The 19,661-nt window shown below is 43.3% G+C and overlaps 2 protein-coding genes across 2 annotated transcripts; one reads left to right on the forward strand and one right to left on the reverse strand.

Annotated features, from left to right (window-relative positions):
• The first annotated feature begins 7,488 nt into the window (after nucleotides 1-7,488).
• On the forward strand, nucleotides 7,489-12,448 carry LOC141591860 (iron-sulfur protein required for NADH dehydrogenase, mitochondrial-like). The gene is made up of 8 exons (XM_074412353.1): nucleotides 7,489-7,639; nucleotides 7,947-8,076; nucleotides 9,154-9,276; nucleotides 9,653-9,750; nucleotides 9,861-9,987; nucleotides 10,714-10,799; nucleotides 11,221-11,346; nucleotides 12,053-12,448. The coding sequence occupies exons 1-8, from the start codon at nucleotides 7,601-7,603 to the stop codon at nucleotides 12,218-12,220; spliced, it is 897 nt and encodes a 298-aa protein (XP_074268454.1). The 5' UTR covers nucleotides 7,489-7,600; the 3' UTR covers nucleotides 12,221-12,448.
• Nucleotides 12,449-14,933: 2,485 nt separating this feature from the next.
• Nucleotides 14,934-16,357, reverse strand: LOC141591775 (uncharacterized). The gene is made up of 2 exons (XM_074412227.1): nucleotides 16,067-16,357; nucleotides 14,934-15,929 (listed from the first exon to the last, which is right to left on the reverse strand). The coding sequence occupies exons 1-2, from the start codon at nucleotides 16,271-16,273 to the stop codon at nucleotides 15,210-15,212; spliced, it is 927 nt and encodes a 308-aa protein (XP_074268328.1). The 5' UTR covers nucleotides 16,274-16,357; the 3' UTR covers nucleotides 14,934-15,209.
• Nucleotides 16,358-19,661: the final 3,304 nt, after the last annotated feature.

Raw genomic sequence — 19,661 nt, forward strand, 5'->3', positions numbered from 1 at the left:
AATCCAGACAAAGTCCAAGCAATCTTAGACCTACCGGAGCCAAGGAATCGAAAAGAGGTTATGATGCTGATCGGAAGAATGGCGGCTCTCGCCCGTTTCATCTCTCGGTCAGCCGACAAGAGCACCCCATTCTTTAAAGTTTTGAAAGGGAATAAAGACTTGGTGGGGAGGAGCGAGCACGGCCTTGGCGGTTGAAAGCTCATCTTCGGACTCTCCCAACTCTGTCCCGGTGCCGATCTTTGGGGAGACGCTATACCTATACATAGCAAGATTACCTCGGCCACGGTCGGTGCGGTGATCATCGAGGAAGAAGACAAACAAAGAACACCCAATCTACTTTGTCACCATACACTTTGTTGCCGCCGAGAAAATTACCCACTAATCGAAAAAGCGACCTTCGCCGTCGTCGTTGCCACGAGGAAGTTAAAACCCTACTTCGACGCGCACCCGTGACGGTCCTAACCGATCGGTAGTTAGAAAGCTTTGGAAAAATTCGAGCAATCCGGCGGGCTCATCAAGTGGGCGGTGGAACTCTCGGCTTCGGCATTCAATACAAACCAAGACCTTCGATAAAGGGGCAAGCACTTGCAGATTTCCTGGCCGAATTCACGTATCAAGAAGAGCCAAACCCAGGCGTATGGGAGGTCTACACCGACGGCTCCTCCACGACGAACGGCTCGGAGCGGCATCCTCATCATCAGCCCAAACGGGGATGAGTTCGAGTACGCCTTGAAATTCACCTTCTCGGCCTCGAACAACGAATCCGAATACGAGGCGGTGATAACCGGGTCGAGCTAGCTAGGGCTGCGGAGCGAGCACATTGTGTTGAAGACAGGACTCACCGTTGGTTACTAACCAAATCAGGGGGAGTTTGAGGCTCGGGACGACGGAATGGTAAGGTACCTAGAAAGGGTAAAGGCCGACATAGCGAAATTGAAGTCTTTCCGAATCCAATGCGTTCCCAGATCCGAGAACAACCGGGCCGACGCTCTCTCCAAACTTGCCACTCAACCATCAAGAACGTCACCAAACCGTCTTTGGTAGATATCCGGAATGCGAAGAGCATCACCGAGACCGACGGCATGGTGGGCAACGTAGAGGCCGAGACAACATGGATGACTCCGATAATGAAATACAAACTTACGGGTGAATTGACCGAGGGCCGCAATCCCTCGGCCAAAATGAAACGGATCGCGCCCGGTACTTAGTGTTCGAAGGAGAACGTACGGAAGGTCCGTAATAAGACCACTTTTGAAGTGTGTCGGTCCAGCCGACGCAGCTAATCTTGACAGAGATTCACGAAGGCATCTGTGGACACCACATGGGGGCAAGAACGCTAGCCCACAAAGCTCTACGAGCCGGCTACTTCGGCCCACCATGCTTCAAGATTCCGAACAAAGACCGGAAGTGCACGAACGCGGATGCATGCCCGTAATACACGCTCCCTCCGGGGACCTACAACCGGTGCTCGGCCCTCTTCCCTTCGCACGATGGGGGATGGACATGCTAGGACCATTCCCAACAGACCTCGGAGGAAGGAAGTTCTTGATCGTCGGCTGTTGATTACTTCACCAAATGGGTTGAAGGCGTAGCGATGATGCGGCGAAGACCACGGCGGCCGTCGAAAGGTAATGCTGGGAAAATGTTATAACTCGTTTCGGATTACCCCAAGTTATAGTATTTGACCACGGCCGAGAGTTCGGGTGACACGATAATGAATTGGTTAGAAGAGCTTGGTATCAAGTTTGCATACTCCTCCGTCTGCCACCCACGAGCAACGACGGGCGGAGGCGGCCAACAAAACGATCCTCAGCGGTTTGAAGAAGACGGTCGAAGACCTTAAGGAAAGATGGGCGATGAACTACCCGGCGTCCTATGGTCCCTTCGAACCACGGAGAAAGAAGCAACGGGGTACACCTCTTTCCACCTAGTCTACGGTTCCGGCGGTCTTTACCGATTGAAGCAACGGTGCCAACATTCGAACGGCTACCTTGACCCGGTTGAAAACGAGGATGGCACAAAGCTTCCTTAGACCTGGTCGAAGAAAGCCGAGATACAAAGACGCCTCAACTTGGCGGTATATCAAAGCCGGATGAAAAGAGCCTACAATGAAGAGTCCACAAGAGGGATTTAAAAGTGGGAGACCTAGTCCTAAGGAAGTCGGTTTGCCACCAACAAAGGAAATATTCATGGTAAACGGCGGCCAATCGGGAGGGCCCCTACAAGGTGGTTGAAGAGATGAGGCCGGGTACATACCGGCTGACGGACATGGGAGGTGTGCCTTTGATGAGCCATTGGAACACCGACAACTTGAGGAAATACTTTGTATAGCGGCGGAGGTGTCCAAACCCATTGTGGACACCCCAACGCATGATCATAGCAAACGAATGAATCACCCAACTTTTCCGTCGAAGTGTTTGTCACTCAAAGAGAAGAATCGCTACCGAGCCATTAACCCCGATTACCTCGGCCAAAGCCGAGAGCGACGGGACACAATGACCAGGTACCACTTAGAAGAATCGCTACCGAGCCATTAACCCCGATTACCTCGGCCAAAGCCGAGAGCGACGGGGACACAATGACCGGTACCCTAGAAGAATCGCTACCGAGCCATTAACCCCGATTACCTCGGCCAAAGCCGAGAGCGACGGGGACACAATGACCGGTACCCTAGAAGAATCGCTATCGAGCCATAACCCCGATTACCTCGGCCCTAGCCGAGAGCGACGGGGACACAATGACCGATACGCGCTATCGAGCCGTAACCCCGATTACCTCGGCCAAAGCCGAGAGCGGCGGGGACACAACGACCGGTATGCTAGAAGAAACGTATACTCAGTGCAGTTGAGACGCGAGTCTGGCGGTCAATATGCCCACAGTTACGAATGCTATCGAGCCATAACCCCGATTACCTCGGCCCTAGCCGAGAGCGACGGGGACACAATGACCGATACGCGCTATCGAGCCGTAACCCCGATTACCTCGGCCAAAGCCGAGAGCGACGGGACACAACGACCGTATCTTTAGAAGAAACGTATACTCGGTGCGGTTGAGACGCGAGTCCGCGGTCAATATGCCTACGATTCACGAGTGCTATCGAGCCATAACCCCGATTACCTCGGCCCTGGCCGAGCGACGGGACACAATGACCGATGCGCTAGAGTAAATACTAAAGACGTTAACACAGTTGTGATGCGCGCACTAACTGCCTCGGCCATGCCGACGGTAAAAACAAAGGCACTCAATTAAAACAACGCAAGAAGACAAGTGAAGAATAATATGATCAAAGCCCGGCCAGAGCGAGGACCCAAAAGATGAATCTCTATTAAAAAAATAATCTGCAAGAAGAGTCTGACGGCAGTCCCCATAAGGATAGCCTAAAACTCTACCTACCAAAGTTTTACAAGAAGCAAGGAAATAAGGAAACAAAAGGGTACAGACTTAGGATTTGAAGCGCCAAAGATGGCGGGGAGAGAAGGCTCAATAATTGGCCCCGAACAGCTAAAGCTATCCGAGACGCCGGGGAGTCCGTGACGACCGCCCGTCTCCCTATGCCTGTTGATTCCCTCCATCGCGCGGCCTCCTCGTTGGGCGCTCGGACGAGGGCTCGACATTTTCAAGCGCCTCGGCTACGAGCCACCTTCGCCGCCTCCGTCTTCTCTGCGGCCCGGCCGCCTCCGCACCTCGGCCATCTCGTCCAAGAGCTTCTCAAATTTATCCCACGGAAAGGAACCATCGGGGACGACCCTTTTATCGCCTCCCGGTCGCCTCCTCGGCCTGGTCCCGGAATTGGGCGCACATTTTTGGGAGAAGTTCATCTTGGAGCATGGCAATGTCCTTCTCCTTTTGAGCAATGACGACTGCGCGTCCCTAAGCGCCTCCGCTTTGGTTGTGGAACTAATTCTTCCACTTTTCCCCCTCGGCAACCGCGGCTTTATGAGCGTCCTTGTACCTATCCCGCTCCTCCATCATCTTGGCGTAGCGCCATCGCTTCCTCAACTTTGGCCCTCTCGGCCCCAGGCTTCTCAACCTCCTCCGCGCGCTTCTTGGCGAAAAAGAAATCCGATTTAAACTTCGCGGCCTCCCCTTTGCGGCGGAGGTCAAGTCTAAGCTTCGCCATCGGCGGCGCGGCTTGGCCCATGGTTTTCTCCCGCTCCCGCGATATAGAAGCCGGCTTGTTGGGTCCACTTCGCCACCTCTTATACATTTTCGGACCCTCGCCACAAGCTCGGAGGCGAGAGATGTTACGAGCGGAGGAGTCAACAATGACATTTCCGTCACCCGCCGTCTCGATAGCCCTCTCGGGCGTTCCTTCCGATTGCCGTTCAATAAGAACGGCGGTCGCCGAGGAAGGATCTGCAAAAAATTTGCACAAAGCATCCATGTCACCGTGCATTGACACATCGAAAGCGGTCGTCAGGGATGTCCAAATGAACCAGCTAAATCCGAACCACAAGTTAGATCCGTACCAGTTTGAGCCCTTTTTGTTCGAGGGCCGGATGGATCGGTTTTCTCCCCGGCAACAACGGAAGAAGACGGTGGCTCTTTCCTCTTCTCCCCAACGACGGTGGAAGCAAGCGGCTCCTTAGCAATGGTCACCGACCCCGTGTAATATCAACGACCTCCACAGTTCCCTCTCGAACCACTGGGGTCGAAGAGGGAGCAGGACACGAGGCGCCGCCGTGGGCGCACCCTCTTCGTTCTCTTTGGCACGCCTCCGAGAACCCTTGCCCGGGCCGCCACCGGATCCACCCCTTTTAATGCTTATCCATGAGCTCGTTGGGAGACGGTCTGCGATCGCGCACCACCCGGCCGTAGGATGCCGCACAACTACCTTCCCGTCCTTATCAAGGCCTAACCGCTTCAAGGTACTCTCGGACGATCCTCGGCCAAACCGGTCTGCAAAAAGAAAACCAAACAAGAGTTACACGACAGGAATAGAACATAGCTCTAAAAACAGGAGCATAACAGGCAAAAATAGGCCTCACACCGACCCCACTCACCCTGGGCGAGGGCGGTATGAGGCCGACGTGACCGAGCGGCTCATCTTGAAGAATAATCCGAGTCGGGGCAGCCATCCCTTCTCGATCGAGCAATTTGCATCGCCCGCTCCTCATCCTCGAAGAGGAACCTTCGAAGCGTCCATTTTCACCTTACCCCGGAGGTACACTCCTCATACTCTTCCGGTTCTCACCGCAAGTAAACAGGGCTCTGAAAGACCGGGGCAATGGGTAATCCTCCGACTTGACATAAACCCACCGCCGTTGCCGTCTTTGCGGGAAGTAAGCTTGTTCACGGAGGCATAGCCTGGCTCCGTCTCAGTCTGTTTGTACCACCCCACCTTATTAGCAATTGACGGTCGAAGACTGTGAAGTCGGCGGAATAAGTTGGTATCGGGATCTCCCTCCTAAAGAGACAAAGCCACACAAAGCCAACTATCGTCCTCATGGCCGGCGGATGTAGTTGGGCCACCGCGACGTTCATAGCTCGATAATGGCCACGACGTATCTATTCGGAGGAAACCGCGCCCATACTCCGGATGCCGATGTACACGCCCGGTGTGACCCGGTGGAGGGCAACAGACCGCCTGACCCTCTTTAGGAATAACGATCTTATACCCCTCACCGAACGAGAAATGGCCTCAAAAAATGTCTCGCCGGAACAACGGCCGAACTTATGGAACCAACCACGTTCAAGACCCGATCGTACGGGGCTCGCCATGATCCGGGACAGACAGCCTCCCACCATCGGAAGGGGTCCCCTCATCCTCATCGACATCCTCACCCTCATCCTCCCGCCCCTCCGAGGTGGTGGATCGACTACGGGAGAAGGAGACCTAGGGCCCCCAAACCTTATCGGAATGGCGTCTAGTATCTCCTCCCCATCAAGACGCAACGGGGAATCCTCCGCGCGAAGTACTAGTCCGGCGCCGATGATGCAGAGACATAATAGCAACAATTATTTAACAAAATAAGAAGAAGAAGTTTGTTTGTTTACCTTGAAGAAAAACACTCGCTAATAACAACTCGAATGTTAGAAGACAGAAGCCCTTGAAAGTTTAGAGGAAAAATTTTGGAGAATGAAATTGGTGACCAATTTCACGGAGCAACCCCCTATTTATAGGGAAAAGCCCATGAAGCGGGACCAATCGAGAGAACGACCCGTGAAGCGTCAACCAATCGGCATGCGGACACGTGTCGAACATGCAACCACGGGATGTCAATCGTTGCAACGGTTGTCAATCAATGCAACAGTGACCAAACGTCTTCAACACGCCTATTCAAATCTCTCCGCCTATTCAACTTCCTCAAACAAATTCCCATGCACCTATTCTCCGCGGCCACATGATCAACCAAGCTAGACACCGCCGGGGCAATCAAAAATAACCGGCGAGTCTCAACCCCGGTCTCGGCCAAGCGTCCTTTCTTTTCCACATCGGATGCCCAATACACATCCATGTGGAGGGGGATAGGGTACGGCCTAAGAAAGACTAGGCGAGCGAAGAAACCGCCGAGAAGAAGCCGTCGAGAAAAATTTTACGCAAACTACTTGCGCAGAATATACGCTCGGGCGTACATCGAAGCCCATACCACGGCATAGACTACGGCTGGGGGCAAATTGATGGGGCATATTCTGCACGCACGACCAAGTCAACATATTGAGCAAGGTCAAAGATGTCCACAAAGAAGTCAACGACTTAGACGAGCTGGCCGATCCGCCCATCGGCTGGTCAACCTAGGTCCCACACGACGACAACTGCCAAATAGGGACACATATCCGCGTACTCATATCCAAGACCCCTCGGCGGTGGGTCAACAGCGCCCGCCGGCCAGCCATAGGTCCCTCGGCCGAGGGGTAGATCAGTCTTTCCACCTGCTAGCCACTTGGCCACTACGTGACAAAAGGTGAAGTCTATAAATACTCCTCAATCTTCATTGAGGAAAGGATCATCCAATCCAGAAATATACAACTTGACCTAAATACACTATTCATCTGGTATAATCTTCCTTATCTCTCTACAATATATTCCTAGCCAATTAGCATACAACTTATACCTCTAAGTTTACTGACTTGGGCGTCGGAGTGGGTACGCTTGGCACAAAGCCAAGCCCTCAGTTCGTTCATTGTTGCAGGAGAGGCCGAGAGGAACGATTAAGACCAAAGGAGAATCCAACTCAAGACATCATTCAACAAGCCACGGGTGGTAACTATACTTGCTCTGGAATTACACCCGGAACACCTAATAAATTTGATCCGATATCTAACCTAATTCAGAACGTATATTGAAACACGAATCCAAACACCTAAAGTCAAACAATTTTGAACCACTTCGACCCAAATTAAGTTTGAACCCGAACCCGAACCGGGACAATTTTGAACCACTCTGACCCAAATTAAGTTTGAACCCGAACCCAAACCCGAACCGGGACATAATTGACCCAAGTTATAGAATGGTCCAGTCGACTACTAATACAAGAAGCCCAAATGCACTCATTTTTAAGTCATATTTGACTCCATTTCTGACCACCATCATCATTCATCAATTCACCACCATCCTCAACACTATTTCATCTGATTATTCCAAATTCATAAAAATTTCATGAAGGGTATGTTAAAGTTCAATGCTTTAAACAATTTGGTAAGTTAATTTTTCTGGTTTCTTGTTACTCAACTTTTGAAACAAATTGGTAGCTTTCTTTTATATTCCCTCCGTCCCAATGATTTGTTTACCTTTGATTTAAATACCCTCGTAGTCTCATAGAGAACATAAAAGATAAATAAATGATTGAGACGGAGCAAGTAATTAGTACTATTTGTTGATTTGTTCTACATTGAATGTTCTTGCAGAAATATTATTTAATGGGATATAAAAACGTAAATAAATGACTGAGACGGAGCGAATAATTAGTAGTTGTTGATTTGTTCTAAATTGAATGTTGTTACAGAAATATTTAATGGGTATGAGAGGATTTTCTGCATTAGCTGGGAAAAGTAAAGGGTTACAAATTCCTGGGGTTAAGGATATTATTGCTGTTGCTTCTGGTAAAGGAGGTGTTGGCAAGTCCACTACTGCTGGTATTTCCTTTCTTTTTTTGTCAAGTTTTTTTTTTAGGGTTTGATCAAGGATTAATTTAGTGAATTGTGCTCATTTTGTTCATGTTTTATATGATGATTGATTGAAATGTTGCATAAAGATTCAATCTTTGTTGTTAATAGTGCTAATGATTAGCTCATATGGTATAGGATTTGGATGGACATGCCTATATTGGCTTCAAGACCTAGACCTGTATGTATTATTGGAGATATTTGAACAGGCTCAATTTGCCAAAGCCATTGAGATTTGACGCACTCGGATTTTGTTGTATACACATGCTCAGTTTAGTGGATTTTGCTCATTTTGTACATGATGATTGATTAGAAAGTAATTTAAAAATGCAGTCGGTGTTGTTCATAATAATGAATATCAGCTCAGATGGTATAGAATTTGGGTGGACATATTTATAATTGGGCTTAATTTTCATCTTGGTTCATTCGGAAACAGCCTCTTTGTGTTGCTAACGCAAAGGTAAGGCTGCGTACATCCGACCCCCCCTTACCCTGCAATTTGCGGGAGCCATTGAGGCACTGGGGTAATGTTGTTGTTGTTGTTGTTTGTGAATGCATAGTTGCTCATTTTGAGTGTTTCAACTTTGGTTACTAGAATGATGAAGTGTCGAGTGGTGATGGGATACCTAGGCATGTCATTGGTTAATTTGTATTCCTCTTTCGTGAACATTTTGAATGCTTTATGAGATTTTTTAGTTGTGGTGGTTTTCGATCGTGATATGTATTCACTAAGAATCCTCGTGGGTGTATGTATACTCAGTAGTGGTGTGTTATAGTTTTTGTCGACATGTCAATGTTTTGGGCCGTTCTTTTGTGGTTCTGAGGTCCATTAGTGTCATGAAATCAAGCAAGTAGATTTCAAATTCTTCTGTGTTTGACATTTTCTGAATTATGTGATGTGTTAAGGCACTACTAAGAGGTTGTATTATTGAAAAACAACCCCTTTTGATGTATAAAGGTATGTGGTTGTGGAGTCAAAAGCAACCAGATTATTGAACTTTCATGCCGCCTCACTAATGTATGTTTACGAAATCTTTGTATCTGCAGTTAATTTGGCTGCTGCCCTTGCCAGTAGGTATCAACTTGCTATTGGTTTACTTGATGCTGATGTATATGGACCTTCCATCCCGACAATGATGAAAATTAGTGGAAAGCCAGATGTAAATGAAGGTATGGATCTTTTGGATGGTGATACTCAATTTTCTTATATACAATGGAAATTTGATTTTCAGAAATAAAAAGGAATAGACTAGTGCTATTGGTAGTTGTATTATTGTATATATTGATCCTTCTATTGTACAATGTCTTTGATACGTTCCAGAAAATTCCATTTGAATTTGGATTTTCTTACTGAGAAAAACCCGCTCCTGAAAAGGAAAATTCTTTTCGGGTGTGGTTTTTTTAATGTGACGCTAGTGTATTGTTAAAACTCCTTTTTAGACTTTCCGGTCGACACTTAACTGAGTGAAAGCATATGCTCTCCATCCTTTTTACTTCCCATTTGGATTTATACCTAAGATAGGCCGATTTTTCTTGACTCGTGTAGACATGAAGATGATCCCCAAGGAAAATTATGGAATCAAGTGCATGTCAATGGGATTGCTTGTGGAGAAGGATCAACCTATTGTCTGGAGAGGCCCCATGGTAAATCTAGTTAAATACTTTTGGTTGGAGAGTTGAGTAAATTTGCATTGCATATAATCATGAATTCATGACACACCAGTTTTCATCTCGGTTTAACTCTAGTTTTTCAGGTAATGAGTGCTCTTGAGAAAATGGCAAAAGGAGTCGAGTGGGGGAAGCTGGATATTCTTGTAGTGGACATGCCACCTGGAACCGGTGATGCTCAGTTGACTATTTCTCAGCGGCTGCAGTTATCAGGTACATTTGTTATCTCACATCATTTAGGATTGCTACTAAGTCTTTGAGATCTATTATTAGCTTGTAAGGTAAATTTATTTAATTATTTCCACATGGACCCTTCAGCGAACAAACTGGCACCTAATTTCCTTAATGCTCCTAGTCCTTCATGTCTCGCCCGTTTATGTTTTGTTTGATTAATACTCGAAGTTCATACTATCATCTATCTGGTAGTATTTTGATCAATCTGAGATATCATTAAGGTATTGAAAGATGTATTAAATGATTCATTGCGGTGAAGAGAGAGAGCTGTAAGCCTTTTTTTCTCAATTACTATACAATTGTTCGCATTTTGAGGTGTGTGATCACCCATGGACGGTTCTAAAGGATGATTCATGTCAGCCGACCCCAAATCATTTTGGGATGAAGGCTCTTGTTGTTGTACTATACAAATGTAACTATTGTTTAAGTGGACATGGTCTCTTTCTAATTGGGCAGGGAATCGGTCCCTGATATCTTAAAAATGAACAAATTGTTTACTACATTAACCATCACTTGCCCGTGTTGACCTGTGGTTAGGTGTAATTTGTTTGAACGTAGATCGATGGTTCGAATCTCAGACCCACTAATTTTCTCCGAGATTAGCACTGCCAGTCTGCCAGTAGAGTGTGTCCGATTTCTATGCAGTGTTATTTGTTGTCTTTTGTCTACGAGAATAAACTTAATATTTGAATTTTATATTGGAAGGTGCTATAATTGTTTCAACTCCACAAGATATTGCATTACTAGATGCTCGAAGAGGAGCTCTCATGTTTTCTAAAGTCAATGTTCCGGTATGATTAATTTCTTATAAATTTGTTCAATTTCTTCAAGCAACATATTCATATCAATTTCAAGTGAGAAAAATATGATTTCAATAGAGGCGCTGAAAAGCTTGCCTTCTTAAGCCACCCTCTCAGGATAAAAAAAAATTAAAAAAAAAATTAATAAATAATAGAAATTTCTTATTCAGATACCTTTATACTCCGTATTGATTATAAGAGAGAAATACGGAATGTGAATGTTGTTAAACTAGAGATGCTGAAACGCTAAACATAAGGGGACCTTGAATTTCATGCATGAAAAAACTTGCCTTCTTGGACTGCCCGCTCGTGATAAACTGTTTATATGCTCTGAGAAGATTACTCTTGTAGTTACCTTACCCAATTATGGCGTGTTTAGAACGTCCTTTTTTATCTGTTCTTTGTTCCACAGATTGTAGGAATCGTAGAAAACATGAGCTGCTTTAAATGTCCACATTGTGACGAGCCTTCGTATATTTTTGGGGAAGGAGGAGCAAAAAGGACTGCAGAAGAGTTGTCCCTCGATTATCTTGGTGATGTAAGTTTTTCATATTTATCTTCAAGATGTTTATTACTCCGTATTTCGAAGGAGAGACTATCAGCTGGCCCCTGGTATTCTGGTTCTAAACACCGTTTCCTGCATACTGAAAGCTACTCCCTCCGTCCCGGTCAATTGTTGTTCTTTAGTTTTTGCACAAAGACCAAGGAAAGAGGAGCGGGCCAATAATTAAATGACAAGTGGAACAAATTAAATGAGAATGATCAAATTACTCATCAAGTTCATTCTTAAAATAGAAAGGACAATAAATGACTGAGACACCCCAAAATGGAAAAGGACAACAAATGACCGGGACAGAGGGAGTATATGTTTCTTTGCCTTCTTACTTTTGGGGCCATACCCCTGTTTGAAACGACATTCCAGGTTATGAGTATCAAATCCCTACCCAGCCCTTTTCACTCTTAAACACTTCTCAAGTAGAAGAGCCCCGAATAGGGATCTCTCTCTTCGTTTGAACCCGTGTCCAACTCTTACACCCGAATGGCCGAGGCTGAGTAACATAAACTGGGAGGGCAGCTGAATTCTGCGGCTTGTCATTTGAAAGTCTATCCTCTAGCTTTACGGAGCATTTGAATATTATCATGTTTTTAGAACAATTATTAACTCTATCTGGTTCTGATGAGCTAGATTGAACATTGTTCGTTGTTTCACCATTTAACTCGTTCAATTATGTTTTACTTTGCAGATACCAATTGAGATGAAGAATAGGAGTTGTTGTGATGAAGGCATCCCAATAGTTATTTCATCACCGGAGTCAGCTAGTGCCATAGGATATACCAATGTCGCTAAAAAGGTCATCACTAAGCTTAAGGAACTCGCGGAAAAGCAATTCCATCCTGAGATTTCACTTTGACTATAACTCGATCTCCAGGAATCAAGAGTGTCATGATCACCGACATTGACATTGATGGTAGAAATTTAGAATCCATTGTAGTCTCGGTTAAGTTCTGATGTATTACTCCATGTTTCTGAATTTTTGGAAGTAGAATTCCGAAATAACCAAGAATTTTGTTTTTTTCTCAATGTACTCCGATTGAAAGAAGGTTCGAGTTTTTTTATGGAAAAGATCATCTTTTGTCTACTTGTTTGTCTTGAGACAAATAAAATGAACTAGTTTTCTGCAAAAATATGTTGGTTCATTCAAATCAAAAGTCGGCTTTTACTGAACCACGAGTCCACAAGGTTATACAGCCTAAACCCAATAAGACAGACAACCCAACTGTCTAATCTAGAAGGGACTCTTGTCCGAAACAAGTTACAACGAATACTATCATGAAGCTCAAACTCTTGATAATCACCGCGTCAAGGATTTAGCATGGCTTAGGATTCTGTGACGGATCTGCAATTAGGCATATGATTATTTACAAGGGCGGCGAATGTGAGGACAGTGAAATCAAATCGATAAATCATGCAATTATTGGTCATTTCCTTTTACTCTCTCCGTACTAATCATTTGTTTACTATTTTTTTTTTTTCGGAGGGATATTTTATTCAAAGGTAAACACATGATTGAGACGGAGAAAGCAATTAATAAACTAGCTGCGGCAAATTCTGCCGAACAATAACAAATATTAGATTATGTCATTGTTCTACTGTGATAATATTGAGTTCAAGGGTAACCAGAGAATCCACCAAATTGGAAGGAAGAGATGAAAGCAATGCTAGCGTCACTGTTAAACATAGGGTCGAAGAACGGAATCAAAACCCTGCATGTTAACTCGGAAAAGTTCCATGCGTTCGGAAATGGTAAGAGACTTAAATGAAGAAGGGTAACAGCGGCATGCCAAGATCGGCAAGATAGCACTATATGGAGAAACTGTCTCAAGATTGAACTTCAGCAGGCATATAAACAGAAGTATACAGTCAACTGATTTGAAGGACCAAAATAATAACAGGACACTTACCGCCTGCAACGCCTATGAAAGTGGTTTTTCAAGTCGGTGCAAGCTGAAAGTTGTCACTAGCTTGAGTCTCTTTTCTGTAACTCGGCCTTAAAAAATGGAACCTTGTAAGGATCTGCAGGTTTTGAAGACTCTAGCATTGCGAGGAGGTTAACCTGCTGAGATTGAGACTGCATACTTCTGCAACACATGTTAAAGAAGTGTCTTTGATTCTATATCAATAAACTGCATATAGCACAGTCTTCTAGTGATAGTTATAACTTATAACAGGCAATGACAACAATATCTACTCAGGCACCTCAATGACTCCCGTAAATGGGATCAAACTATGCGTAGATGTAAACAATCTAAAAACTTCAGTTTCCCCATTGTTTACCGAAGTATGTTTGACTTTCAGGGGAAGAAAAAAAAAATTGTACCGAAGTTTTTACAGAATTGTCTTTTCAGTTCAGTGTACAGTCCCACATAAGCATTCAAACTCCGGACACAGTAAGAAGTGTTACTCCTATGGAACTGTCAGCCACTCCAAGCATTCTAAGTAAATATCACAATTCTTAAATTGTGGTGGTGCAAAACTCTCGGCATCCTTCATAAACATCAGATTTTCATCAGATTCAGTTCCCTACATACTTCTAACCTACTAGCATTATCCAAAAGCCAAAGACACCCTCTCTTTCCATTCGCCATAGCTAACTCTTTTGTGACAGTTTGTTCCTCTTTCACCTCAACAAAAGTCAACATTCTCACTGAAGCTTGATAGTTACAGTCTTACAGATAACAGACCAGAACAACTAAATCATAGCGGAAAAGAACACAGAAGAAAAAGTAGCCTAATCATCAAGTTCTGCTCTCGACATAACAAGTTCACTAATATTACAGTATCTGTCTCACATAAAACAACAGCAAATGACCTGAAGTTTAGCACTATAAGAGGTGTCTTCAATGTGTTCCAGACTAGAGACACAAACAAACCGATGAGGAAATTCTGAATGAATAAAATTCTCACTTCTGCCAGTGAACCCTGCAAAACTCTAATTGATCTATAACAAACAAGTATTCCTAAGTGAAAACAGCAAGAAACCTGATAATTTCTCAGAGAACAACTTTCGGGTATCAGAAACCACAACTGTGGAACTATAATGGGGGATTGGGGGATTGTACCGTTGTACCCTAAGACTGCCAAGGAATGCTAGTCTGTGTTCTTACTGAGGGAAGGAGAAACGACAGTGACGATAAATTTAACAAAGCAATGCACAATACAACCAATGCATAGTCAATGTAGGAGTAGCCTGAAAGATTACTCCAATGTTACTGTCAGTGAGCTTTTAACATTCATCCTGTTCATCTACCTCCAAGATTGCTACCACATAATCAAATAATAACCGCAAACAACAGGAAACATTTAATCAATACAATCTATTGCAAATGTAATCACACACATACATTAACAAATCAAACCCAGAATTCATGAATGTAATCTCGTACAAAACTGTAATAGATCGACAATTTAGAACACAATCAAAAGACAGTAGCAACAAAAATTAACAACAGATCAAATTCAGTGATGAAATCTCACATGAATCGGAAAATAGATTGAAATCATTAATGTAATCCCCATTACTAAATCGAAAAACTGATTGAAGAATTAAGAAAAGAACAGAAAAATGAAACCATAAATTCTCATCTTCATTAACTCGAATTAAACAACTAAAACAAGATCTAAATCTAAGATTCCGACTAAAATCAAAAATTAAAATCGCTAAAACTTGTATGGTATGGGCGCTAAATCTCGACAAACTACACCCAAATCTAAGAAAACATCAACATTTACACAATTCATCTCAAACAACTACCATTAATCAATGCATCATCAACTACAAACCCTAGAATTCAACTCAATTCAATTACTTCCCAAATTCCAGTTCCAATTCAATTACCACCTCACTTCCTCCCTCTTGTCGGCATTCCCCTCTTTGTTGGTGGCTTCCTACCAGTCTTCTTCACCTCCACTGGTGCCGCCTTCTTCGCTGGTTCTGCCTTCTTCGCCACTGCCTTCTTTGCTGCTGGTTTCGCCGCTGCTTTAGTCTTAGCCGCCGGTTTAGCAGCCGCCTTAGTCTTAGCCGCCGGTTTAGCAGCAGCCTTAGTCTTAGCCGCCGGTTTAGCAGCCGCCTTAGTCTTAGCCGCCGGTTTAGCAGCCGCCTTCTTAGCAGCTGGAGTAGATTTGGCAGTTGTTTTCGCAGCCTTAGCCGGTTTTTCCTTCACAGCAGTAGCGGCCTTTCTCTTAGTACCAGTAGCTTTCGCCTTAGCCGGTGCAGCAGCAGTTTTAGCAGCCGGTTTCGCTTTGGCTTTGGCTTTAGGCTTAGCAGCGGCGGCACCGGTTTTTGCTTTCGGCTTTGCTTTGGACTTGGCAGCAGTAGACTTGGCTTTCGGCTTGGCAGCAGCGGTGGTGGTTTTCGGTTTGGAAGCCGAAGCAGAAGGAAGCTTATACGAAGCTTTGACCTTAACAAGACGTTCAGAAGCAACAAATTTCTTTAAGTTGTTTAAAAGAAGCTTCCGGAAGTTTCCTGGAAGATTCTTCTGCTTCTCTTCGATGAATTTCTGGATCGCTTGCTGACTTGAACCGTTTCTTTCCTTCAATGTCGTTATCGCCTCGCTTATCATCTGCATTTCCGCCATTAAAACAACTTAATCAGCTTCAAACTCCATTAAAACACACAAATTCAAAGAAAGAATGTAGAAATCGGAGAAATCGGAAACAATGTAGAATGTAGAAATCGGAGAAATCGGAAACAATGTACCTCAAAGTAAGGAGGATGAGTAGGAGGATTACGAGCTTTCCTTGGTTTCGTTGCTTTCGCTACTTTCGCTGCTTTCGGTTTCGATCCCTTCGTCTTCTTCGTCACTTCTTCAGCAACATTCTCCGCCGGAGTAGTTTCTGTCGCCGGAGTAGCGCCAGTTTCTTGCTCGGTCACCGGAGTAGCAACAGTTTCTTCAGTAGCCGCCATTCTGAAAAACTAGGGTTAGGTTAACACAAGTTATAGAAAACTCAATTGATTTGGGGATTTTCTTGAGAGAATTTTTGGTGTGAAAGAAATGTTCTACTACAGGAGGTTTATATAGTGTAAGAAATGTACGTAAGAGGAATGAAAACGAAGCGCTGTGATTGGTTGAAATTATGAGTACACGGATCGTGGCCTGGATTTAAAAATGACATGATATTGACCGTTGGATTAAAAAGTTATCAACGGCTGAGGATGTAAGATGAGGTGTAAGGGGAGGATTGAGGGGGAGTGGTATAAGGAGGTGTTGTAATGAGATTTTTTAGAAGGTTGTTTCATATGTGTTTCTTCGGTTGATTGATCATGGGATAATTTGAGTTTGGGTTTGGATTTTTTTTTGTGGTTTTGTGTTTTGGATTCGGGATTATGTGATGTTTTTGGGGATGGGTTGGTTGCGAGCTGAGGTGGAGTGAGGTGGGAGATATTTGGGTCGGAAGTGACAGTGGTCGTATTCTTGGTTTTGAGTGAGTTTGTGGTGGTTTGAGGGAGGTGTGGAAGTGAAGGGTGGTTTTTGGTCGGTGTTTGGGGTTGGATGTGGTTGTAGGGGTATCTGGGAGTGTGATGGATCAGGAATCGTGAAATTCGGGTGAGAATTGAGTGTCGGGATTGTGGTTTAAATGCGAGCGAAGATGAACATGTGATATAAGTGTGTTTGGTAGTGGGTTGTTTTCCTTGTTTTGCTTCTAATGCCCTATTAACTATTGTTCGCATAAAAACGACAAAGTAATAAACTTAGTAATCTTAATCTTAATTACCTTAAACGGTTGGTTTCTGAGAATAACGGTTTATTTTTGTCGTCACTTATATTAAATGGTAAAAGTGATTTTTTCCTTCTAAGGCATTCATGAGGTAAATGTAGCCATGTATTATCTATATAGTAGTAAAACGTGTTATATTTGCCTATAATTCCTCGTACTCGTAACGCCGTAACAAAATTCGAATATGTCAATTTTGGCGTGCCATATTTATTAATGTTCACCAAATAGGTATTGATCATGTTTTCATAATAAAGCTCTTAAATATGCTTGAACATATCAAATGTTGTAAGATTGGCTCACACCATTTGGTACATGTGCTTTTTAACAAAATGTTCTTATCATATACGAAGTATTTGTCGTTAATATCATTGATTATTTAATTTAATACTTGTAAAAAACCTTACGAACTTTAATAATTTTCTTGTTTGCTTAAAGTTGCAATAAAAAGTTTAAATGTCTACTTACATAGCTACGTGCCTGCAAGCACAACTTGCGTTAGTGATATAATTTAGTCGAAATAATACAAGTGACTAGTGTAAATTAACGTTTATTCAACCCATAATCATATGCCAAGCATTTGAATTGACCTTAAAGTATGATCCTAAATATTTATAAACAATATTTCTCTTGGGCATCAAAGAGTGACCATCAAAAATTCTCTCTATAATCTGCTTCTTACCTACTTGCACAAATCCAAGACCGCACAAGGACAACATAATATAGTAAGGAAGAACCTTACCATCAATAAAAGTTATACTAGAAAGTGCATTTACTTTGTATAAACAATTTATTTATTGACATTTTTCTATTTAAAATGATTTGGTGTTGTTTCTAAGAAATCTGGTTGAAAAGTCTATGATAAACAGATTCATGAGGACAACAATGTACCCAAAAGCCAACATACGAGACGACCATGATCCCCCCACCCCCACCACCACCATGCTCGCAAACGATTTAAAAAAACCAACCGAATTATTGGAAGCGAGGAGTGAGGAAACCTCATTTATAGGAGAATCTGCTACAATGGGAAAAGCATTTATCAAGCAACAAATAAATCAGTGGGTTGACTATTGACCTTTACATGACTTAACTACAGACTACCTTGAAATTCTACAAAACTTTGAAGCATCATGACTAACTCAACGTTATACGGGTTGACTATTGACCTTTTGAGAGTCATATTTCATGTATGAGCAAATTCATATGCCTTAGTGTCAAATATTCCTGACGTTATATGGGCTAGCCAAGTTGTGGACACAGCCACCGACGTCGCCCGCATTCGTGCGTTGGTTTCGAGGCGGCGACAACTCTCTTACGAACTCTGGCGCGAGTCAAGGCACGTCATGGACCGTTACCAATTTATAAGGCATTGAAACGGTGAAAGGATTGACAAACCTGCATTTGTGGAGTGACCACCAATTTTTATGGAAAACTAGAACCGTTCGAATACTTCGCGTCATGTCAAGACACAAAATAGTGACATGAAAACTAAGAAATTCGTCACAACGGAAGGTGCAAAAACGAGGTGTCTACACAAGCACATATCAGAAGCATCATGACTAACTCGACGAATTTAAAGGTGAACGTCCAATAAGAGACAACCTTGAATCGCTACAGAATTCTATATATTTTTCTTCAAAATGAGGTGAAACAATTAGAGAATACATTTGATGTATCGACATGAAAGCTAAAGGAAAAAGTTAGGACATAATCATGGTTGTGTTCCCCAAAACACGCGATCTAGTTGATGGTCCATTGAAGAGAATAAAGCTTACATAGTCGCTCAAACATGTGTCGAGGTTAGGGACTCAATGGCTACATCAAGGAAGAAGACTATTATAGAGCTTTTTGTTCCTCTAGAGCTTTTTGTTCCTCTCACATGGTTTACGAGCTGCTTTGAAAAGAACAAATGAGGTTCAACTAATTGTCGAAAAAATATTTATTTTGCCGCAGCCTGATAGTAATCCTAACCGTTCTAACTCGTTTTCACTACTCGATGGCGACGTAGCTTTATAGATAACTCAATAAAGTTAACTTTCTAATATAAAAATTCTTAACTGTTTTAATTGAAGTAAATCGATCTAAGAATTGCATTACTACGAGATTACTGCTCAAATACTATAAATTTGAAAACACAAGGTAAAATGAATGTTGGATAATTTGACCCGATATTACCTGTATCGAACCAATCCAAACTTGTAGCCCGCGAATGACATGACAACCAATTTGATAATGATATCACATTAACCAAACCCGATCCATATTGGTTATTGATAGGGGTAGTGTAATCGAGATGATATGAACTTGAACTCGCGTGGGCTCAAAATCGTCTAAGAAGTTTAAGCTTGAGCTCAGAATCGGCTCAGAACTATCCGAACTTAAAAATTTAAAGCTCGGAATAGACTGGAGCTCAAGTTGAGCTTGATTTAATCATTATTTTCATTAATTTTGTTCACTTTTAAAAATAAAATAAAAATAAAAAATAATTACAAATTTTTGTAGCAATTATAATAAAAATATAATCATAAATGCTAAAATAACATTTCAATGAGAACATAAATTGTTGGATGGAAAAT

Source organism: Silene latifolia, chromosome 1 (genome assembly GCF_048544455.1).
Source record: "Silene latifolia isolate original U9 population chromosome 1, ASM4854445v1, whole genome shotgun sequence".
Lineage (NCBI taxonomy): Eukaryota > Viridiplantae > Streptophyta > Magnoliopsida > Caryophyllales > Caryophyllaceae > Silene > Silene latifolia.